Consider the following 24,615-nt stretch of genomic DNA (forward strand, 5'->3'; position numbering starts at 1 on the left):
GTGCACACTGTTTGACGATACGCATTGGTAACATTGGAAAGACACGTATTCAGGCGGGATATTTTAGCATATCGACAGTGGCAAAAGTCCTAGATAAGAAAGAAGAGGATCGAGTGAGGGAGATTAATAAAGGTGCAGGAATAAAGAACTGTTTTCGATGGGCTTGGTTAGAAAGAACACTGAATGTCGAGATCGACAAGCAGACTGTCACAACGAAGCTCGGTGATCACATATGGAAAAGACGTCCCAGGAAAAATACTTTGCTCATTGTGTTCTGACATGATAAACTATGCTAGTAGAGGGGCAAGGACTATCAAACTTCACATATACACCAAAAAACACAAAGGTAGGTCAAAAATTATTTTGCCTGTTCAATGATTCATTATATTTATAATGTATATCACACGAATCAATGCCATGGTGTGTGTATATATCTCAAATACATGTCATATATAAGTGTGTATCTTTTATAAATGGGGTTAGCTTATCTAATGTAGCATGTTGGGGAGAATCATGTATCATATCTATATTTCTGATAAAATTTTAGGTATGATACCATGTATAACTCTCCTACTTATTGCTCATTTCATGGGGGGGGGGGGGGGGGGAATTGCTGGCATGTGCCGCGCGGGAGCATCTGCCCAAATTTTTTAGGCTGAGATGAACTTATAGTTTTTGATTTTAAAAAAATTTCCAATATGTAATGCCAATTGTACATGCCTGTTCTTTAATTCAAAATCACCATCTCGATCTTCAGATTGACCATATGGTATATGTATTACATTACACAACATCCTGTCCAGATAAAACCTAGTTAGTACACACAACAGTTGAAAGGGAAGTGATAAGTGATGTTGAATGTTGCCTGCTTAATATGCAAGACCTCCTGCTACCATGATAACATCAGAAGAAAGCTTAAGAGAATTATATATGATAGAACTTTTTTCTGGTTTGCACTTCATTTTAAAGGATTAGAGTATTCAAAGACATGAATAGCAAAAATACAGAAATAATACTGCAGAGCTCGTTTATATTAAAAGGTGCATTGATTTTTTGAAATCATCAAATGTGAATTGATTAAAAACAAGTCTCTTGTACCATATTAATCATTTTCACCTGGTAGTCCACCAAGAAGGGGAATTTATTTCAAAATACATTGCAACTTTTTGCTGATAAAATTAATGATTTTGGGGTAAAAAAAAAAAAAAGCCAAAAATCATTAGCTCCCGCTCCCTGGGCCCCCACCGGGGCTCTGCCCCTGGACCATGCTGGGTGCCTGTGGCCCCCAAACCCCCATCTTTTTTCAGACTTTTTAAATATTTTTCATTTTCATCCCTGCAGTCTTCTTTCTGTGAAAGTAGGTGGCTCTTGAACATGTTTATTGATGAAAGATATCAGACTTGGTGGTGGTCAAAAGCACTATTTTAGTGTCGATAGAAGTCCAAAACATACACCACTTTTAACAGGATTGTAAGTGTCTGTATTTGATTCATTGCTGAGTTTAGGGCAAACAATAAAGGTTAATTCAGGGAAAAGTCATTTTGGGTTGACCCCCCAAAAAAAAATCTGCATGTGAATGTAGCAAGTGCTGGTGTGGGTGGGGTGCACAACAGCAAGATTTTCATCCAATGGCATCTTAAGCAAACTTTTTTTTTTTTTACTGCTATTCATCAGTGTCAATGAAATGTTAAATATACATTTCCATTTCTCCATCTTTTGTAATATAAAATTGACTCCAGAAATATTTTAATTAAAGAAGTTTCATCTATAACTTGAAAAATCCCTTGCCTCCAAGAAGGATCAAATTATCTTGTCATTTTTCTATACTCTCGTTATCTTTATCTACCCAGTCCCAAACATGTATAGATCCATCTGAAGCTGCAGAGAGCAAAGTTCTTGGTCGCCATGGATGCCACACATGAGTAGTGACCACAAGAGTCGCATCAGCCTTTTCTTCACACAAGTCATGACCCTGATGCACAAAAATAGGCTGAGGCATCTGTGAATCCGTGCTCCAGCTTCTTGTGTCAAAGATTTGCACTGTTCCACCAAATCCTTAAAATTAAGACATCAACAAGATCAGGCCATTTCTCCAAACAAAGACCTCAGAAAAGAAGACACAAGAATATGACATACCTGACACAGCGAGATGGTTATCCAGAGCAGGAGCCCATGTGACCGTCAGAAACTCACTGTTGGGATCATTTTGTTGTAGATTAAGCTGAGCTTGTCCAATTGGAGTGTTTGGGTTTCGGAGATCAGACACCATTATCTGACCAGAGGAAGAAAGTCTTGCTACAGTGCACGAGGCAGGATCACACTGGGGCTCGATGGTCCTTAATCCAAAAGTCCAATGTGAGTCAGTCATACTCTGAGAGAGAGCATAATGATGGATCTTTGGATCTCTCAAGTCCCCCATATACAGAATGCCATTAGTTGCGCAAATGGCAAATGTATTGGCATTCACAAAGTGCAGACCACTCACTATATCCAAGGAGTCAGTTTCTATGAACAACAAAATAGATTTTCATTTGTAAAACATCCATTGCATAAAACTCTGTGCTTACAATGGCATGGATAAGCGACTAATAAGTGAATAGCGGCAACAGTTACCTTTTGATGCTTAACTAATTAATAAATAAATTAAATGGCTATAAATAAGATAACTTGAAGTGATTTTTTTTAATGTTTGATAGTACCACTTTTGACTGTACTCTGAACAGATGTAACCTTTCATTAGAATTTGATGTGGAGAATAAACACACACTTCTTTCCATTTATCCTTAACCATTCTTTTTTCTTCATTTTTTTCAATCATCAGTTCACAAACATCAAAACTTTGTGAAAAATCTTTCCTTTCTGACCAAATGTCTTGAGCCTAATAGTTAGTCTCTGGTCCAGTGTAAAGTAATTTACATACATGCATGCATGTGACTGGATAAACTGCAACAGCTACTGAATCCAAGCTGTTTTCATATTTCGAAAACTGGAGTTCCTGAACTATGGTCATTTTAATACTTTTATTGGCTCTGCTATGGCATTTATTAGTAAGTGCTCAATGTGGCCCACTGAAACACTTTACTGGGTCTGCATATGGACTTCGGTCTGCCAGTTGATGACCACTGGTTTTAGATGGTAAGTGAAAGAAAAAACAAAAGACGCACATCATCATTACCTACTGCAAAAAGCATTCTCCCTGAGGCTACATCAGTCTGCTGAACATCACGTACTGTAGAGCCATGAAGAACAGAAGGATGTTCAGTGAAACCAGAAGCAAGTTTTCTGCCTGTGGCTGATGCATGACTGCAGTTTATAACGCCCGTCCGCTTGATAATATCTGGATGCCAAAGGAGGCAAAGTTTAAGTGTAATTTGCCAAAAATACAGGTCAGTTCCATAATTATTGGCACCATTAGTGAAGACATGTTTTTTAAAAAAAAAAAGGTTATGAAAAAGTTTGGCAGTTAATTACCTCAATTTAACTCCGACAACAGGAGAGAAATCTAACCTCTATAATAAATAATGGCATCTTTACCAAGGGTGCCAAATCTGAAGATGATTTGAAAAAATAATCTGCAAGAATTTAAAAAATCAAACTGGATTGCATAGCCACAAAGAGGCAAGAACAATTAAGCAACACATGCACAGTAAAAAGGGACTGCACTACTCTTATGTTTTTAAAGTCAGATAAAGTGCCAAAATAATATGAATAGATACCACTATTATCTCTGCCAATGTCCCAAACCTGGAGTATGGAACTATGGCGCCCACTCGTCACCACACATCTGCAAATAAAAGATCACAGTTAAATGGTGTTGCTTCAAGAACACTTATTTCTGATTGTACCTTTCACTATTACAATCATATCACCATTCTTTTCTCACAGGTATTTGAACCTGTGGTGTGTGTGTCTATATATACACAGTTGTGGTCAGAAGTTTACAGACACTCATCATGGGCATGAATGTCATTGTAATTTTGGGCTGTTAATGATGTCCTTGAACTGTTCTTTTTCCAGGGTGGAATGATTGGACAGCATACACCTTTAATTACTTCAAAAAAACAAGAATTGAGTGCATGAGTTTTAATTTATTTTGGATTTTCTCTAATCCACACAGGGTCAAAATTATACATACAGGCTCAAATATATACAACCCCAATTCCAAAAAAGTTGGGAAGCTGTGCAAACTATAAATAAAAACATAATGTGATCATTTCCAATTCATGGAAACTCTATATTTCATTGAAAAAGTACAAAGTTCACATACCAAATGTTGAAACTGAGAAATTTTATTGCTTTTTGAAAAAATATATGGTCATTTTGAATTTGATGCCAGCAACATGTTTCAGAAAAGTTGACACAGGGGCAACAAAAGACTGAAAGAGTTGTGTAATGCTAATAAATAAATAGGTTAACTGGCAACAGGTCAGTGACATGATTTGGTATAAAATGAGCATCCCAGAGAGTCTGAGACTCGGAAGTAAAGATGAGGAGGGGTTCATCGGTCTGTGAAAGACTGCATGGGCAAACAGTGCAACATTTTAAGAACATTCCTCAATGTAAATGTAGCGCGTATCGAGTGTGGGTGGAGCACAGAGGACGGCAGGACAACGTTTGGAGGCAGACAAGGTGATTTATTTTTACAACTTTTCAGTTTAAGTAATCTCATCCATTCACACACACACACACACACACACACTCGTCTGGTCCCGGGTTGCGCTCCCTCTCCTCTCTCTCTGCCTCCTTAAATAGGGAGCGGTTACTGGGAAAACACACACAAACACAGGTTAATTACAGTCAGGTGAAGCAATTCTGCCACTCACCTTCCCTGGCTCCACCCTCCTGTCACAGACCGGCGCTTGACCACGCCCCCACTGCCCGACTCAGGCCGGGCGCCCGTCCGGCCCGCAGCCGACTCCCCCCCCCTTGACGGGAGAGGAAGTCCGCCACGACCATCTGCGCCTGTGGACCACCTTGAAGTTGAAGGGTTGGAGTGCCAGATACCAATGGGTGATCCGCGCGTTGGCATCCTTCATGCGGTGGAGCCACTGGAGGGGCGCGTGGTCCGAACAGAGGGTGAAAGAGCGCCCCAGCAGGTAGTAACGGAGGGCGAGGACCGCCCACTTGATCGCCAGGCACTCCTTCTCAATTGTGCTGTAGCGCCCCTCACGCACTGACAGCTTCCGGCTGATGTATAAGACTGGGCGGTCCTCCCCCTCCACCTGCTGGGACAAAACAGCCCCCAGCCCTCTGTCCGACGCATCGGTCTGCAACAAAAAAGGGAGAGAGAAGTCAGGGGAGTGTAAAAGTGGCCCCCCACACAGTGCAGCCTTTACCTCAGAGAAAGCCCGCTGGCACTGCTCCGTCCACTGGACCGGATCTGGCGCCCCCTTTTTAGTGAGGTCAGTCAGCGGGCTGGTGACGTCCGAATAATTAGGTATAAACCTACGATAGTAGCCAGCCAGCCCCAGGAACTGTCTCACCCCCTTTTTGGTCTTGGGCCTCGGGCAGGCCGCAATCGCTGCTGTCTTATTAATTTGGGGACGCACCTGCCCGTTGCCCAAGTGGAAGCCCAGATACCGTACTTCCACCCGCCCAATCGCACACTTCTTCGGGTTGGCAGTGAGTCCCGCCTGCCTCAGCGACCTAAGGACGGCCCTCAGGTGTTGTAGGTGCCGCTGCCAATCATTACTATAAATGATGATATCGTCTAGGTAAGCGGCCGCATAGGTGGCGTGGGGCCGGAGGACCCGGTCCATCAGCCGCTGAAACGTAGCGGGCGCCCCAAACAGCCCAAACGGAAGTGTGACGAACTGGTGTAAGCCGAACGGTGTGGAAAAGGCCGTTTTTTCCCGGGATAATGGAGTCAAGGGGATCTGCCAATATCCCTTCGTCAAATCCAGTGTCGAGTAAAAGCGAGCCGTGCCTAGTCGATCGAGCAGCTCATCAATACGAGGCATTGGGTACGCGTCGAATTTAGACACCGCGTTGACTTTTCTATAGTCCACACAGAACCGGACCGAGCCGTCGGCCTTGGGAACCAAGACCACCGGGCTGCTCCAGTCACTGTGGGACTCCTCGACGATGCCCATTTCGAGCATGGCCTGAAGTTCTTCCCGAACCACCTTTTTTTTGTGTTCGGGTAGTCTATAAGGGCGGCTACGCACTACTACCCCCGGGGGCATCTCTATGTGGTGTTCTATGAGGTTAGTGCGACCGGGCAGGGGCGAGAACACATCTGAAAACTCGGCCTGCAACTGGGCGACCTCCGTGAGTTGGGTCGGGGAGAGGTGGTCTCCACAGGGGACTGGAGAGGTACGTGATGCCAATGACCCTTTTTGGACCTCCGGCCCCAGCTCCGCCTTCTCCGGAACTACCAACACCAACGCCACGGGGACCTCCTCGTTCCAGAGTTTCAGCAGATTGAGGTGGTAGATCTGTAGTGCCCCCTCCCTGTCCGTTCGCCTAACCTCATAGTCGACATCCCCGACTCGCTGTGTGACCTCAAAGGGTCCTTGCCACCTGGCGATTAATTTGGAGCTCGACGTGGGCAACAGGACGAGTACCTTATCTCCCGGAGTGAACTCTCTAAGGCGCGTGCCCTTGTACAGGCGGGCTTGCCGTTCTTGGGCCTGCCGCAAATTCTCCTGAGTTAGGTGGGTGAGCGTGTGGAGTTTTGCGCGCAGATCCATAACGTACTGAATTTCGTTTTTGCTCGGTGAAGGTCCCTCCTCCCAATTTTCCCGCAGTACATTTAAGATGCCGCGTGGCTTACGCCCATATAATAATTCAAACGGGGAGAACCCCGTGGAGGCTTGGGGGGCCTCTCGCACTGCAAACAACAAGGGTTCGAGCCACTTATCCCAGTTACGTGCGTCCTCACTTACGAATTTTTTGATAATATTCTTGAGGGTGCGATTGAACCGTTCAACTAAACCGTCCGTCTGTGGGTGATAAACGCTGGTGCAGATCGGCTTAATACCCAGTAGCCCATACAGTTCGCTCAGTGTTCATGAGATAAACGAGGTGCCTTGGTCAGTCAGAATCTCTTTCGGGATTCCAACCCGGGAGATGACGTGGAAGAGGGCCTCCGCAATACTGCATGCTGAGATATTGCGAAGAGGCACCGCTTCCGGGTATCGCGTTGCATAGTCCACCAGAACCAATATAAAGCGGTACCCTCGTGTTGACCGATCTAATGGCCCGACAAGATCCATCCCAATTCTTTCGAACGGGGTCTCGATTAATGGTAGGGGGTGCAAGGGCGCTTTTGGAATGGCCGCTGGATTTACTAACTGGCGTTCGCGGCACGCCGTACACCACTTACGGACGTCGCCGCGAATCCCCGGCCAATAGAATCGGGCCATTATCCAGGCGAGTGTCTTATCCTGCCCGAGGTGTCCAGCCATGGGATTAAAGTGAGCCGCCTGAAATACCAATTCCCGGCGGCTCTTTGGAATTAACAATTGGGTGACTCGCTCTTTCGTCTGAGTGTCCTGCATCACTCGGTATAACCTATCCTTCAAAATGGAAAAATAGGGGAAGGACAGGGTGGCGCCCGGCCGGAGCGTCTGACCATCGATTACTCTCACTTGGTCAAATGCGTGTCGCAGAGTCTCGTTTCACGATTGTTCCAGTGGGAAATCCGCGAGGGATTCCCCAATAGAAAGAGGAGGGGCCGGTGGCTCCTCACTCTGACACGGAGATGACGTAGACGGCTCTGCGACCGCAGCTCCAGCCAAAGCGACACCGGGACCTTCTCCTGTTAACCGGCAGGACCCACTCTTTACTAGGCGTGCCATTAAACCCCGAAATCCCAGCCAATCAGTCCCCAAGATCAAAGAGTGGGTAAGGCGAGGATTAACCGCCGCCTTCACTATCGATTTTTCCCCTCTGAAATGTATGTGGACCGACACCAACGGGTAGCTGTGAATATCCCCGTGCACACACAACACCTTCACCCCTTGTGCTCCCCCCAATGCCTCGTCTTGCACCAGGCTTTGGCGGATCGAGGTCTGATTGCAACCTGAATCCACCAACGCCTGATATGTAGCCCCTTGTACACTTACCGGTATGCGATACGCTCCGGCCCGATCGAGGGCAGCCTCTGGCGCGTCGGGGATCCGCACCACCGCCCCCACTTCCATCGCTGCACACTGTTGCTGCAGGTGGCCCGGTTCCCCGCAGCGCCAGCAAACCGGCCCGGGCCTTCCCTCTGCAGCTGTGTTCTGGGGCTCACTCACCTGAGGGGGGGGGGAGAGACAGACACAGAAGGGAGAAACGGGAGGGCACCACGGGTGCGGCGGGCCGGCTGGGGTGGAGCCGGCCCCCGCCTCCGCGGTGGGGGAATGGGGCGAGGACGGGACACGGGAGGAGGGGGGGAGGAAGAAAGAGAGAAGAGGAGAAAGAAGATGATGTCGTCCGCTGTCCTGCCGCCGGAACAGCCGCCAGATGATCCTCCGCCAGTCCCACGGCCTGATCCAGCGATGCCGGGCGGTGGCACTGGACCCACTCCGCGGTTCCAGCTGGTAAGCGGGCGATGAACTGTTCCAGCGCCACCTGGTCGATGATTCCCTCGGCGTCGCGATCTTCGGCCCTCAGCCACCGCCAGCAGGTGTCCCGGAGCTGCTGGCCGAACGCGAACGGGCTGCTGACTTCCTCCATCCGCAGCGCGCGGAAGCGCTGGCGCTGCTGCTCCGGCGTGTGCCCCACGCGCTGGAGGACAGCCCGGCGAAGGTCGGCGTAGGCCAGCCTGCGGTCGGCGGGGAGCTGTAGTGCGGCCAGCTGCGCCTCTCCCGTCAGGAGGGGGAGGAGGCGCGCCGCACGCTGCTCCATCGGCCACCCCGAGGCTTCGGCGACCTGCTCGAACAATGTGATGAAAGCCTCGGGGTCGTCCTGCGGGCCCATCTTGGTCAAGGTGAGGGGAGACGGGCCCGCGGCCGGGGCGCTGGTGGACCCCGCCGATGCGAGGAGACGCCGGAACGCCTCTCGATCTTCCTGCTGGGCCAGCACCAGGGCTTCAAAGCGGCGCTCCTGCTCCTTTCGGAGCGTGACAAGTGCCTGGTGCTGGCTCTGCTGAGCCGTGGTGAGGGCGTGGACCAAGTCCACGAACGGGGAGGATTCCATGGGGCTGCTGTGTTGGTGCTCCACCTTAATTCCGGGTTTCAGCACCACTGTAGCGCGTATCGAGTGTGGGTGGAGCACAGAGGACGACAGGACAACGTTTGGAGGCAGACAAGGCGATTTATTTTTACAACTTTTCAGTTTAAGTAATCTCATCCATTCACACACACACACTCTCGTCTGGTCCCGGGTTGCGCTCCCTCTCCTCTCTCTCTGCCTCCTTAAATAGGGAGCGGTTACTGGGAAAACACACACAAACACAGGTTAATTACAGTCAGGTGAAGTGATTCTGCCACTCACCTTCCCTGGCTCCACCCTCCTGTCACAGACCGGCGCTTGACCACGCCCCCGCTGCCACAGTAAAATTGCAAAGAATTTGGGGATCACATCATGTATGGTACATAATATCATTAAAAGATTCAGAGAGTCTGGAGAAATCTCTGTATGCAAGATACAAGGCTGAAAACTGACATCGGATGCCTGTGATCTTCAGGCCCTCAGGCAACACTGCATTAAATGCAGACATGTGTCTGGAGGGGAAAATCACTGTATGGGCTCAGGAACACTTCAGAAAACCATCGTCTGTGAAAAAACAGTTCATTACTGCATCCACAAATGCGAGTTAATACCAGATATAAACAATATCCAGAAACACCACCACCTTCTCTGGGCCCGAGTTCTTTTACAATGGACTGAGGTGAAGTGGAAAATTGTCCCGAGGTCTGACGAATCAAAAATAGAAATTCTTTTTAGAAATCATGAACACCACGTCCTCCAGGCTAAAGAGGAGAGGGACCATCCGGCTTGTTATCAGTGCACAATTCAAAAGCCAGCATCTGTGGCTTTTGAATTGTGCACTGATGAGGGTGCACAATTCAAAAGCCACATAGTATGAGGGTGCATTAGTGCACATGACATGGGTAGCTTGTACATCTGGGAAGGCATCATTAATGCTGAATGATATATACACTGTTCAGAGCAATATGCTGCCATCCAGACAAAATCTTCTGCAGGGAAGGCCTTCCTTCTTTCAGCAACACAATGCCAAGCCATTTTCTGCACATATTAAAACTGCATGACTCTGCAGTAAAACAGTCCAGGTGCTAAACTGGCCTGCCTGCAGTCCAGACCTGTCTCCTATTTAAAAACATTTGGCACATTATGAAGCGCAAAATATGACAGGAGACCCTGAACTGTTGAGCAACTGAAATTGCATATCAGGCAAGAATGGGACAACATTTCTCTTTCAAAACTGCAGCATTTGGTCTCCTCAGTTCCCAAGCATTTACAGAATGTTGTTAAAAGTAGAGGTGATGCAACACTGTGGTAAACATGCCCCTGTCCCAACTTTTTTGAAACGTGTTGCTTACATCAAATTCAAAATGAGCATATATTTAAAAAAAAAAAAAAAAGAAATTTCTCAGTTTCAACATTTGATATGTTGTCTTTGTACCATTTTCGAGTTTTACATCGCCATGGACTGAGAGGGTGCCGACCAAGAAAGAAGTCCCTGCTCCAAATTCGATACCTTCAAGCTTGACTGAAATTTGCAGCTGCCCACATGGACAAGCCAAATGTCTTCTGGAGAAAAGTTTTATGGTCAGACAAGACAAAGATTGAGCTATTTGGCCACAATGACAAGAGGTATGTTTGGAGGAATAAAGGTGAGGCTTTCAAACCTAAAAATACTGTACCAGCTGTCAAGCATGGTGGTGGTAGCATCATGCTCTGGGGCTGTTTTACTGCCAGTAGTACTGGTGCATTGCACAAACAAAATGGAATAATGGAGGATTACTTCCAAATTCTTCAACTTCACCTCAAATCAACAGCTAGACGGTTGAAACTTGGACACAATTGGGTGTTCCAACAGGACAATGATCCCAAACACATCAAAACTTGTTTTGGAATGGATAAAGCAAGCTAGCATTAAGCTTCTGGAATGGCCTTCCCAAAGCCCCAACCTCAACCCGATTGAAAGTTTGAGGACTACTCTTAAAAGCCAGGTTCATGCCAGGAAACCAACCAATTTAAATGACCTCTACTAATTCTGTCAAGAAGAGTGGTCAAATATCCAGCCAGAATTATGCTAGAAGCTTGTTGATGGCTTAAAAAAAAAAAAGCATCTGGTCGAGGTACAACTCGCTAAGGGACATTTAACCAAATATTAGTGGGGGTGTATGTATATATTTGAGCCTGTATGTATAATTTTGACCCTGTGTGGATTAGAGAAAATCCAAAATAAATTAAAACTTGTGCACTCAATTCTTGTTTTTTGAAGTCATTAAAGATGTATGCTGTACAAATCATTCCACCCCGGGGAAAAGAACAGTTCAAGGAAATCATTAACAGCCCAAAATTACCATGATATTCATGCCCATGATGAGTGTATGTTTATATAATATGGGTCCGTCTCAGAAATTGGTCTCTCGTTTGGGACATTATGGTCAAAAAATAAATTTTCTAATTTTACTTTTTTTTTTTTGCATTTACCTAACACTCAAATGTTTCTTTTGTCATGTTTAATAAGAATAAAGATAGCATCTTGCTTTATCTGGCCTCCACTGTTGAAAATTTTGATTACAATTCAAATGCTTTTGTAAAATTGATTTACATATAAAATAACTACATCATGAAGAATTAAAGCCCCTCCTTCACAGATGAGTAAAAATATTGAATAAATTTCCTCTTTTTGATTGGTTGGGTTAAAAATGGCAAGTTATGATGAGTGAATTGATTATTCACTTAAATATGAATAATATGATACATTTTGGGTATTTGATATGGCGAAATAGGACACAATGGAAAAATCAAGAACACACCGGAAAGATGAGAATAACGGCGGTGGTAAAAGAACAGCGACTGTACCGGCTGAAGGTTGCGCGGGTCTCTGCTGCGGCGAGCGAGCAACGGGACATCACTACCGCACCGGACGGAGCGCGAGGCGGGGCAAAATGACTGGCCGTAGATTCTATCAAAAGTTCGATCTAAATTGACCATGGTTGCAAAATATTGGCCAAAAATACGCAAACACTACAAAATATGAAAGTAAGATGAAAAAGAAACATTCTATTGCCTTATACTGCAAGACTAAAACAAAATAAAACTGTAAAAACTCACCTTTTCAGTGATAACGTCCGAACAGATCACCCGCGTAACAGAAAGACTGCAAATGGAAGCACGATCAACTTCTAACTGTTGGAGTGGAAAATTCCATTCTACACATGCAAATTGTTAATGTGTGTCCTTCCCCGCACACAAATAACACGTTATGGTAAAAAATAGACCACAACTCATTTTATAGCTCAGAAATTCACACAAGACCAGCTACCATCGTAACATATTCTATAAGAAACATTCTATACCTAACTTTCAGCTTTCATTTTAAAAAACAAAATCGCAAATTTATAACTACATTTTTATATGGCGTAGTGATTTTAAGTTACCACTTTTGGTGAGGTAACCCTTGACCCTGAGGCTTTCCGTTTAGATCAAAACATACGATCGTATTGGTTTTGGGTATGCGGAAAATGGAGTTACAACGGTGATCAAATATTTTGCATGATGTTTTATTACTGTTATGATTATTCTGTGAGCACACCAATCCTTAGATGTTTCAAGTTACAACTTAAAATACAATTAGTGATAACTGTAGACTTTTCAGTGGACTACAAACTTTTTAAGGGAATGCGATGTAGTCAACCATTTATCATGTCCCAGATCAAGTCGCCATTTTTCCACAAATTTGCAGAATTTTTGCCAAATTCTGAATATTCATATCAAAGATTTAGTTTTATCTGTATTATTTCTTTCATCATTTTATTTCAAATTAAAACCAACCTCACCATTCAAAACCGTATAGTTTATTGACTGAGTATATTTAGTGGGGTACCCCCACAGTACCCAGTTTCTGAGACAGACCCATATATTATTTAGATATAGACATACACCACAGGTTATAATAATTATAATATTGTACAATATAAATAAAACTGTGCGTGTGTGTCACACCATGGGATTTTTGTACCAGATGTGCTGTTTACAGAATGCGTAGAAACAGCATTGAAAAGCGTGCAATATTTTTGCACCATTTTTGCCGGCTGTTCCAGTAACTATCAACAAATAATCACCTCAATAGTGCCCTTACAGGATATATTTACCACTTTAAAATCATCCACAACTGAGACGTATAGATCTTGCTTCTGCCATAAAAAAAAAAATCAGCAAATTACATTTTGATTTGTTGTGAAAATGCATCAATCATGCAAGCACAGTTTTCATGCAACATTCATTTGGCAGTGCTAATAGTTCACCACATGTTTTCTGGACCTTCCAAGCAGCATTTTGTGGTTTGTTGCTCAACAAATCTGGGAAATCCACCAATAATCTACAGTTGAGATTGTCTCCTGATGGATTTACAAGGTTCTGTATCATCTGTAGTCAGTGCCTGGAAAATGGACCATTTTGGGTTGTGTGCACATGATTCAGTCACAGATGTCAGTAACTTCCCTTGGTCCAATTTTCACTTTGGTTTGCATGTCCCACAGATGGAGGCTTGGTAGTTTAATGCAGCAGGTACAACTCAAAATCCATAATCTGAGCATCTGGTATGAAAGTCTGGTAGACTGACACATATACATGTACTGTGAGATACACACACACACACACACACACACACACTTTATAATATTATATTATATAAAATATTAGTGGCATGTGTTTTTGTTGAAAAAAGTTATTTCCTGACTATGGATTTGTTTTTCTCTAAATAAATGCATTTCAGTTAAAGGTTGGATTTTTCTCATTTTTTCAGTGAGAGATGAAGCCACTTCACACAAAGGTAGATATTTTCTAACCCTTTTTATTCATCTTTAGTGTCAATGATCATGGAAGGCAATGTATATGATCCCAAAATTCTTTGCAATTTTATATTGAGGAACATTATTCTTAAACTGTTGCACTGTTTACCCACGTAGTCTTTCCCAGAGCGGTGAACCCCTCCCCATCTTTACTTCTGAGAGACTTGGCCTCTCTGGGATGCCTTTTTTTTTTTTTTTTATCTCCAATCATGTTACTGACCTGTTGCCAAAAAATCTAAAATTTTTTTTTTTTTTAACATTACACAAACTTTCCAGTCTTTTGTTGCCCCGTTCCAACTTTTTTGAAACGTATTGCTGGAACTAAATTCAAAATGAGCATATACTTTTCAAAACACGCTAAGATTTTTCAGTTTCAACATTTGATATGTCGTCTTTGTACTATTTTCAATTAAATATAGGGTGTCCATGATTTGCAAATCATAGCATTCTGTTTTTATTTACATTTTACACAGAGTCCCAACTTTTTTGGGGAACAAGGTTGTATTTCCGTATAAATCCGACAAACTTCAGTTATTGCTTTCTTGAGAAATTGTGCTAACAAGAATGATGGATAAACACACAAAGTGTGGTGGTAGAGGCATAAAAAGTTGTAATTTTCTTATGTCTTATATGCTTCAATGTCAAGTTCCATAGAGTACCAGTCAAAAGTTTGGACACACCAACTCATTAATAGGTTTTTCTGTATTTTGACTCTTTTCTACGTTGTAGAACAAAACTGAAGACATCAAAACTATGAAATAACATATGCAACATATATGGAATTATGTGGTAAACAAAAAAAGTGTTTAAAAAATAAAATATGCTTCATATTTTAGATTCTTCAAAGTAGCCACTGTTTACCTTGATGATGCAGTAAATAGCCCTATTCTACAACTGTAGTAATCCATATTATGTCAAGAACCACTCAACTTAGTAAAGAGAAATGACATCCATCATTACTTTAAGACATGAAGTGTCTTAATTAATAAAAATAAAGAAAAACCATTGAATTAGGAAGGTCTGAACAAACTTTTGACTGGTACTGTACATTCACAACCCTCTGTATCGCCTGCCCACTATTCTAGCAAAATGACTTAGCAAATCAGTTTTAAAATAGGTTAAGACATTGTCAAGATTCTATTCAAAGATGACCAAGCTATGCTGTAAGCCTACCTTTTACCGAAGATGTGTCTCAGGCACTCGACTGGCTCCTCACTGAATCCGCCATGCTGCACTTTAAAGTCCCGCTCAGGACAGAGTCCCTTTGCACACGTAAGATGAAAATTGTACTGGGTTTAACTGTGGTATTAGGTTTGTAGTTTTGATAATAGATGTGGTACGCACAGAAATTTGTCCAGTTCTTGACTCACCTGGTTCCCCTTTGCATACAATTTCAAAGGCAATAGCAGCTCTAAAATTTCATTCTTCTCTGACGAGTAGCCTGCAACACAAATACCTGCAACAGAAAAAGCAGCTGTCCAAGTTAATTCCAAAAAACATACTGTATATACTGTATGCTCAGTTATGGGCTCTGTCTTACACCAACACTGTCAAATATGCAAAATCTGATGCAATATTTCTAGATGCAATGCACTAGAAATATTAATTAGCTCGTTCTGACATGTTATTGTTTCTATAGTAATACCGTACACAGGGAGTTGTATGGTAGATAGTCCACATAACTGATTTTAAAAAGTGTGTAGTTGTTGATATGGTGAAGTTTTCTTGGAAGAGATATTCAACATGTATGATGTTTATTAAATAAAAACATTTAATTTAATTAATATTGAGCAATTCCTGTAGTCTAAGAGGAATAAAATAGAACATGCTGTTACAGAAAATAATCAACTTTGAGGTGTTGACAGTAACTCCGCTTCATCATAATCATTTTCCTACAGCATCATATTTCGCAAGTGTTTTTTCCGCTTAATTTTTATTCTCTACCTTCTTATTATGTGAAATTATTCTATATGAAATTCATGTACAATGAATATAAAAAAAGTGTACACACCCTGCTAAAATGATAGGTTTTTCTGATGTTTAAAAAAAAAAAAAAAAAAAAAAGAGACCATGATAAATAATTTCAAAACTTTTCCCATCTTTAATGTGACCTATAACCTGTACAATTCAATTGAAAAACAAACAAATCTGTTCGGGGAAAAACAAAAAATAAAAAACATACAATAAGCTGGTTGCACAAGTGTGCACACCCTTAAACTAATACTTTGTTGAAGTACCTTTTGATTTAATTACAGCATTCAGTCTTTTTGGGTACATACCTGCTATCAATTAAAATAACTCTGATCAACCCCAAATAAAGTTCAGACCTTTACTCAGTTGCATCCTCCAGCAAAAGCCAGGGTTCGCAGAGAGCTTACAAAGCATCAAAGGGATCTCATTTTTGAAAGGTATCAGTCAGGAGAAGGGTACAAAAAAAACTTCCACAGCATTCCACAGAGCACAGTGAAGACAGTCATCAAGAAGTGGAGAAAATATGGGACAACAGTGACATTACTGAGAACTGGACGTCCCTCCAAAATTGATGAAAAGACAAGACGAAAACTGGTCAGGGAGGCTGCCAAGAGGCCGACAGCAACACTGAAGGAGCTGCAGGAATTTCTGGCAAGTACTACTTGTGTACTACATGTGACAATCATCGCCCCTATTCTCCATATGTCTGGACTATCAGGTAGGGTCAAAGAGAAACATCCAGGCCCGGCTAAATTTTGAAAAAAAAAAAACCCCAAACAAACAAACAAACAAACAAACAAACAAAAAACAACAACAAATCAACTCTCCCAAAAGCACGTGGGAAAATGTGTTATGGTCTGATGAAACCAAGGTTGAACTTTTTGGCCACAATTCCAAAAGGTATGTTTGGCGCAAAAACACCACTGCGCATCACCAAAAGAACACCATACCCACGGTGAAGCATGGTGATGGCAGCATCACATTTTGGGGTTGTTTTGCTTCAGCTGAAACAGGGGCTTTAGTCAAGGTGTAGAGAATTATGAACAGTTTTAAATACCAGTCAATTGTGACCCAAAACCTTCAGGTGTCTGCTAGAAAGCTGAAGAGGAATTTCATCTTTCAGCATGACAATGACCCCAAAAAAGTTTTGGAATGGCCCAGCCAGAGCCCAGACCTAAGGCCAAGTTTACATTAGACCATATCTGTCTCGTTTTCTTCGCGGATGCACTGTCCGTTTACATTAAACCGCCTGGAAACGGGAATCCGTCAGGGTCCATGTATTCAATCCAGATCGTGTCTGGTCCGGTGCTGTGTAAACATTGAGAATACGCGGATACGCTGTGCTGAGCTCTAGCTGGCGTTGTCATTGGACAACGTCACTGTGACATCCACCTTCCTGATTCGCTGGCGTTGGTCATGCGACGCGACTGCTGAAAAACGGCGCGGACTTCCGCCTTGTATCACCTTTCATTAAAGAGTATAAAAGTATGAAAATACTGATGCAAATACTGCCCATTGTGTAGTTATGATGGTCTTTAGGCTTGCCATCCTTCCACTTGCAAGTGGTAAGTGATATGCGCTGGGATCTCACACACAGCGGCTCAGTCCCGAATCACTGCTTGTGCACTATACTCGCGCGCTCTGTGAGCTGCGCAGGGCTGGAGTGTGCACCCTCCAGAGGGCACTCGCTGTTCAGGGCGGAGTGATTTGGAGCGCAGGATGCCTGCGGAGCCGAGCGTATCCGTGTATTGGTGTTGCTGTGTGCACGCAAATCGTGTATTGGTGTTGCTGTGTGCACACTAATCGTTTTAAAAACGTTAATCTGATGATTCGCTGATACGGTCTAATGTAAACCCCACCTAAATCCAATTGAAAATCTGTGGGGTGACCTGAAGAGGGCTGTGCACAAGAGATGCCCTCGCAATCTGACAGATTTGGAGCACTTTTACAAGGAAGAGTGGGCAAATATTGCCAAGTCTAGATGTGGCAGGCTGATGGACTCCTACCCGAACCGACTGAATGCTGTAATTAAATCAAAAGGTGCTTCAACAAAGTATTAGTTTACGTGTGTGCACACTTATGCAACCAGCTTATTGTACATTTTTTATGTTTTCCCCCTAACAGATTTGTTTGTTTTTCAATTGAATTGTACAGATTATAGGTCACATTAAAGGTGGGAAAAGTTTTGAAATTATTTATCGTGGTCTCATTTTTTTTTTCATCAGAAAAACCTATCATTTTAGCATGGTGTGTATACTTTTTATATCCACTGTACAAACTGGATATGTACAGGATTGCAAATATTTTATTGTTAATTCTAACAATCTTATCAGGTCCAGGAATTCAGAGAATAGTGGCTCTAGTAGTCAATTAAACTAATTTTACATAACCAGCAATACTTTACTTTTTTCATCAGTCCACTCAATTGTTTTCGTTGGATGCTCAAGCTGAAATACGTGCAGGTCTTTATATCTGTAAGAAAGACAATAGACATAAAGACTTAACAGTCCTGTGATTTCAACGAGTCACTAAGGTGAATCATTTTGTCTCATATTTACAAACCTCAGGAATCTCATTAGAATTATGGTCAAAATAACTCTGCAACATTATCAAGCGTTGTGTTTAACTCAGATACCTTATGCTGACTTTATGATCATTTTATTAATTTATGCAAAATGGTGAGAAAATCTTGATGACTTACAGGGTTAATGACTGCATAAACCAGTCGTCGGCTTCATCACATGACATGTGCATGTTATTAGCAACAGCTTTCTACTTTTTTTTTCTATTCTCTCTCTCAATAAATATAACTAAATATAATAAACGAACTTAGACAATACTGCAGTACAGTAAATGTAACTCAACCACGGATACAATTCCAAATAGCTCTCTATAGGATGTAAAGAGCACTATATAGGGTGTATACGCTATTATTTTATACCCTACATAGAGCACTTGTGTATTCGCCCCGTCCACAAATCCCAGCATGCATTGCGCGCTGGGAACTTCCGGTGGCTAGGCTCACGCTGCTGATAATGATACAACAACCAATATTGGGCTATAATCAGTTTCGATATTCAAATATCGGATGCAAGCTGAAATATGACGTTATTAGATTATTTTTATTTGTCTAGATACTGGTTCTATGGTATTTTTCGTCAGCGCAGAAGCTTTTAATCGGTCATTCTTATTAGCCCCTTTTACATATCCCATAATCCACTGCGTGGTTGGGAACTTCCGGTGGCCAGGTCTAGGCTGTTGATAATGATACAAAAACAATATTGGGCGATATAATCAGTTTCGATGTTCAAATTCCAGATGGTCTTATAGATTTTTTTCAAGATTAATACTGCTCGAAATGATTGCACATTTACAATTTGTCATCAATGTAAATGTACACTGTTAAAGTTGTTGGCCGGAGTAGTTGGAACGTGTATTTTGTGTAAACAATGCAGAGAGTGAAAGTGAAAGGGCTGTATGGACGATAATATAAGGATGACCGATTAAAAGCTTCTGTGCTGACAAAAAAATACTACGGAACTAGTAACTAGACATATAAAAGAAATCTAATATCACATTTCAGCTTGCATCCGATATTTGAACATCCAAACTGATGACATTTACATTGATGACAAATTATAAATGTGCAGTCATTTCGAACAGTATTAATTTTTTGAAAAAAAAATCTGTGAGTCCATGTAAACCTGTAATAATATTTGAACATCAGATAGGTTTGCGATGAGAGTAACAAGGTTGGACAGGATAAGGAATGAGCACATCAGGGGGACAGCACATTTATTATATTTTATTTATTTGCACATGATAAAAGAAATTTACAAGAAAACATAAATGGAACAAAAACAGAAAACGTGCTGGGGGAAGAAAAAAAAGCACAATGGCTTGCATAGTGAGGAAACAGGCAGTTGAGGTTGAACAAGTTAGAACAGAACGGAGAGTAACTTATGCAGAGGCAGTGAAGATTGTGAATGTAGGGGAAAATTTTAAATATAATCCAAAATAAACAGGCAAGCAAAGACAGAGTCAGATAACTACCAAACAGGAATCCCAACGGACAGATTAGTTCTGTTTCTAGCCTATGGTATCAACTGCTCAGAACAAGCAAAGACTGAAACTGAAAAAAATCAAAATTATAGTGAAGGCAGCAGTAAAGTTCCTGAACACAAAAGACTTATCTTGGGAGAAAAAATATGTGCAGATTTTAGTCAAGGAGAAGGGACAGCAGAGGGAAGTCATCAAATCATACCATAATGCTTATTCTTCAGTGGAATGCTAGAAGTCTGATCGCAAATGGGCAAGAGTGTAAAGGTTACATCAGTTCATTAAAAACAAAACCAGATGTTATATGCATACAGGAAACATGGCTCAAACCAGGTCTAGACTTTAATATTAAAGGATATCATAGCATACACAAAGATAGGGTCAATGGAAATGGTGGAGGATGTGCAACATTTATCAGACAAGGTATGAAACACAGACAGCTAATGACAGTACAAGAGTTAGAAATAGTAGTGATTGAAGTATGGACTAGAGAAGGAAGTATGAAAATTATAAACTTCTATAACCCATGTAAACAGTTAGAGAAAGGAAAATTAGAATCAATTTTGGAGCATTGGAGAGGGAAAGTAGTCTGGTGTGGAGATTTCAATGCACACAGCACAATATGGGGGAACCAAGAAGACCCAAATGGAGACATAATAGAAGAAATAATGGATGAAAAGGAATTGGTGTGTTTAAATGATGGTTCAGGCACAAGGGTGAATGTGGAGAGAGGTACAGAATCAGCAATCGATATCACACTGGTTTCACAATCGCTGGCTGGAAAAAGTAGATGGAAGGCTACTTTTAAAGGAAGTACTCTAGGAAGTGATCACTACCCAATATTAGTATAGGAATAGAATATGATATAAAACGGGATGAAAGAGAAGGAAGCTGGAAATTTGAGGAAGCTGACTGGAGAAAGTTCAAAGGATTATGTGAGGAGAAATTGAATGTTGTAAATATAAATCAATCAGCAGAAGTGCAGCTTGTGAACAGGCAAGGCAGGCAACTGCTTGGGGCCCCCTGGCCCAGGGGCCCCCCGAGAGTTGGGGCCCGAGGGCTTATTTATTTTGTTTTTTATTGTTTTTATTGTTCTTTACCATTGTATTTTCACATTTGGAATTTAAAAAACTTTAGTTTCATACATTTTTCGTTGGTGTGAGATTATTTATAACATATTGGTGATGAACACTGGTCAGAAGGGCCCCCTGGAAATTTTTGCTTGGGGCCACAACAGACTCTAGAATCACCTCTGTCAATCAGTTAATGACTTGAATTCTGAAATCAGTGGAATTATAATAGGAGCAACAAAAGAATCTATCCCAAAAAGAAGTGGTAATAGAAAGGAAAAGTTAGTTCCATGGTGGACACAAGAATGCACTAAGGCAATACAAAGTCGAAATAAGGCTTTCAAAGTCTTGAAAAAGAACACTGAGTTTTCAAAATTTGATTGATTACAAGAGAAAGCAAGCAGCTGTGAGAAGTATAATAAAGCGGACTAAAATAGAATATTGGAGGAAATATTGTGAATCTCTAGGTAGAAATACACCATTAGATCGAGTATGGGGTATGATTAAAAGAATGTCAGGAAATAGGAAAGAGCATGGGTATCCGATAATGAAAGATGGTAGAGATATAATAATAGACAATAAGAACAAAGCAGAATTATTAGCAAGGACCTTTGTTAAAGTACATAGTACAGGTAATTTGAGAGATGCGGGGAAAAAGAGGGTGGGAAGGGACAATAGCTAAAAACATAGAAGCACTTCAAGATGAAAAGGAATGTGGAAATACAATTATGTTTTCAGTGACAGAACTGAATAAAGCACTGAAGATATCCGGAAAGGCAACTCCAGGGAAAGACCAAATAAGCTACATAATATTAAAAAATCTTATTGATAGAAGTAAGGAAATGCTACTAAAAATGTATAATAAGATATGGGAAGAAGGAACATTGCGCAATCAATGGAAGAAATCTATAATTGTTCCTATTTGTAAACCAGCTAAAGATCCGAGCTTGGCATCGAGTTATAGACCAATAGCCTTAACATCGCATACAGGAAAAATTATGGAAAAAATGATTAAAGAAAGGTTAGTTTATTATTTAGAACTCAAAGGTGTAATAAAATGTTATCAAAGTGGATTTAGGAAAGGAAGAAGCACTATAGATCCTGCGCTGTGTCTAGAACATGAAATTAGGAAAGCTCAGGTTAATAAAGAGAGCGTAGTGGCTGTATTTTTTGATGTTGAAAAAGCATATGATATGATGTGGAAAGAGGGGTTAATAATTAGGTTACATCAATTGGGGATAAGAGGGAGAATGCATAGATGGGGTAAAAGTTTTTGAACTGATAGGATGATCTCAGTAAGAACAGGAAAAGAGTATAGTGGGAATTATTTAGTCGAAAATGGAACCCCGCAAGGTACTATAGTAAGTCCAATATTGTTTTCAATTATGATAAATGAAATATTTAGCAATGTAGGTAGGTCTATTGGGGTCTCACTGTTTGCTGATGATGGGGTAATGTGGAAAAGGGGACGAAATATAGAGTTTATAGTGAAGAAACTACAACAAGCAATAAAGGAAGTAAAGGCATGGGCACAAGAATGGGGGTTTAGATTTGCGGTTGTAAAGACAAAGGCACTTTTTTTTTACTAAAAAGAAAATAGATAATCAAATTAGTCTTAAACTATATGAAGAAAGAGTAGATTGTTTTAAACATTTAGGGATTTGGTTTGACAAGAAGCTCACTTGGAAAACACATATTGAAAGAATAGTAGGAAAATGTAAAAAGACAGTGAATATTATTAGATGTTTTGAGGGGTAGAGAGTTGGGAGCAAAGAGATCAGCCTTGAAAGCTATCTAATCTATCTAGGTCTAATCAGATCAGTTCTTGATTATGGATGTATAATATATGAATCAGCGTCAAAGACATTACTTAAAAAATTGGACAGAATCCAGAGTCAAGTTTTGAGACTGTGCTGTGGGGCCATAAAGACTACTCCGATACTATGGAATCAATTTTGTGCCAAAATGTTCATACAATACTTTTGAAATATCAAACAAAAACAACTTTTATTTTTGTTCCGGGTCTTTCTCAGTTTTGCTTGACGCAATTTATTTTGGTTGCGATTCCAGCTTTCTCGTTTGCGCTCCCTGACTTTTTGCTTGCAGTTTTGGCACAAACTTCCCGTGTGGGTGGGCTGTCCAGGAATGCATTCCCATTGGCTAACTTGTGTTTGACTGACAGCTATGCTCAGCCATTCCCTACTCGGATTCTGGCGGACTGTTTGACGAGTGACCGATCCATTGACGGTAAACAAGGATCGAGTGGACTTCAGTGGCGACTATGAATTAATTCAATATCATAGTCGCCACTGAAGTCCACTCGATCCTTGTTTACCGTCAATGGATCGGTCACTCGTCAAACAGTCCGCCAAAATCTGAGTAGGGAATGGCTGAGCGTAGCTGTCAGTCAAACACAAGTTAGCCAATGGGAATGCATTCCTGGACAGCCCACCCACACGTGAAGTTTGTGCCAAAACTGCAAGCAAAAAGTCAGGGAGCGCAAACGAGAAAGCTGGAATCGCAACCAAAATAAATTGCGTCAAGCAAAACTGAGAAAGACGCGGAACAAAAATAAAAGTTTTCTGAAGAGTAATAGACTGATATTTTGCACGATTACACGAATAATTTGTTTGCCAGTCTAAAAAAATTGACTTTTTTTTCTTTTTTTGTATTTTGATTTGTCGTTTTTGTTTGATATTTCAAAAGTATTGTATGAACATTTTGGGACAAAATTGATTCCATACAATGAGTTTGGAATAGCTGACAAAATGGTAAGTCCCACTGTGCCACTCTGTGTTGTCCCACCATGGATTCTACAACCCCGATTCCAAAAAAGTTGGGACAAAGTACAAATTGTAAATAAAAACGGAATGCAATGATGTGGAAGTTTCAAAATTCCATATTTTATTCAGAATAGAACATAGATGACATATCAAATGTTTAAACTGAGAAAATGTATCATTTAAAGAGAAAAATTAGGTGATTTTAAATTTCATGACAACACCACATCTCAAAAAAGTTGGGACAAGGCCATGTTTACCACTGTGAGACATCCCCTTTTCTCTTTACAACAGTCTGTAAACGTCTGGGGACTGAGGAGACAAGTTGCTCAAGTTTAGGGATAGGAATGTTAACCCATTCTTGTCTAATGTAGGATTCTAGTTGCTCAACTGTCAGGTCTTTTTTGTCGTATCTTTTGTTTTATGATGTGCCAAATGTTTTCTATGGGTGAAAGATCTGGACTGCAGGCTGGCCAGTTCAGTACCCGGACCCTTCTTCTACGCAGCCATGATGCTGTAATTGATGCAGCACGTGGTTTGGCATTGTCATGTTGGAAAATGCAAGGTCTTCCCTGAAAGAGACGTTGTCTGGATGGGAACATATGTTGCTCTAGAACCTGGGTATACCTTTCAGCATTGATGGTGTCTTTCCAGATGTGTAAGCTGCCCATGCCACACACACTAATGCAACCCCATACCATCAGAGATGCAGGCTTCTGAACTGAGCGCTGATAACAACTTGGGTTGTCTTTCTCC

At 41.7% G+C, this 24,615-nt stretch overlaps 2 protein-coding genes across 3 annotated transcripts; both read right to left on the minus strand.

Moving 5' to 3' along the window:
• Positions 1 to 1,185: 1,185 nt before the first annotated feature.
• On the minus strand, positions 1,186 to 18,918 carry wdr73 (WD repeat domain 73). Of its 2 annotated transcripts, XM_060936067.1 has the most exons (8): positions 18,652 to 18,918; positions 18,355 to 18,422; positions 15,350 to 15,435; positions 15,153 to 15,241; positions 3,717 to 3,784; positions 3,176 to 3,337; positions 2,137 to 2,505; positions 1,186 to 2,055 (listed from the first exon to the last, which is right to left on the minus strand). In XM_060936067.1, exons 1-8 carry the CDS (start codon positions 18,702 to 18,704, stop codon positions 1,814 to 1,816), a joined length of 1,137 nt encoding a protein of 378 aa, XP_060792050.1. In that variant the 5' UTR covers positions 18,705 to 18,918; the 3' UTR covers positions 1,186 to 1,813. The 2 variants fall into 2 exon arrangements, with proteins under 2 accessions (XP_060792050.1, XP_060792052.1); XM_060936069.1 differs by lacking the exons at positions 15,153 to 15,241; positions 15,350 to 15,435; positions 18,355 to 18,422; positions 18,652 to 18,918 and adding an exon at positions 4,824 to 5,125.
• LOC132895440 (uncharacterized) lies at positions 5,181 to 13,268 on the minus strand. Its single transcript, XM_060936070.1, has 2 exons — positions 8,070 to 13,268; positions 5,181 to 5,267 (listed from the first exon to the last, which is right to left on the minus strand). The coding sequence occupies exon 1, from the start codon at positions 9,277 to 9,279 to the stop codon at positions 8,236 to 8,238; it is 1,044 nt and encodes a 347-aa protein (XP_060792053.1). The 5' UTR covers positions 9,280 to 13,268; the 3' UTR covers positions 5,181 to 5,267; positions 8,070 to 8,235.
• Positions 18,919 to 24,615: the final 5,697 nt, after the last annotated feature.

This window comes from Neoarius graeffei, chromosome 12 (assembly GCF_027579695.1).
Source record: "Neoarius graeffei isolate fNeoGra1 chromosome 12, fNeoGra1.pri, whole genome shotgun sequence".
In the NCBI taxonomy this organism is placed as follows: Eukaryota; Metazoa; Chordata; class Actinopteri; order Siluriformes; family Ariidae; genus Neoarius; species Neoarius graeffei.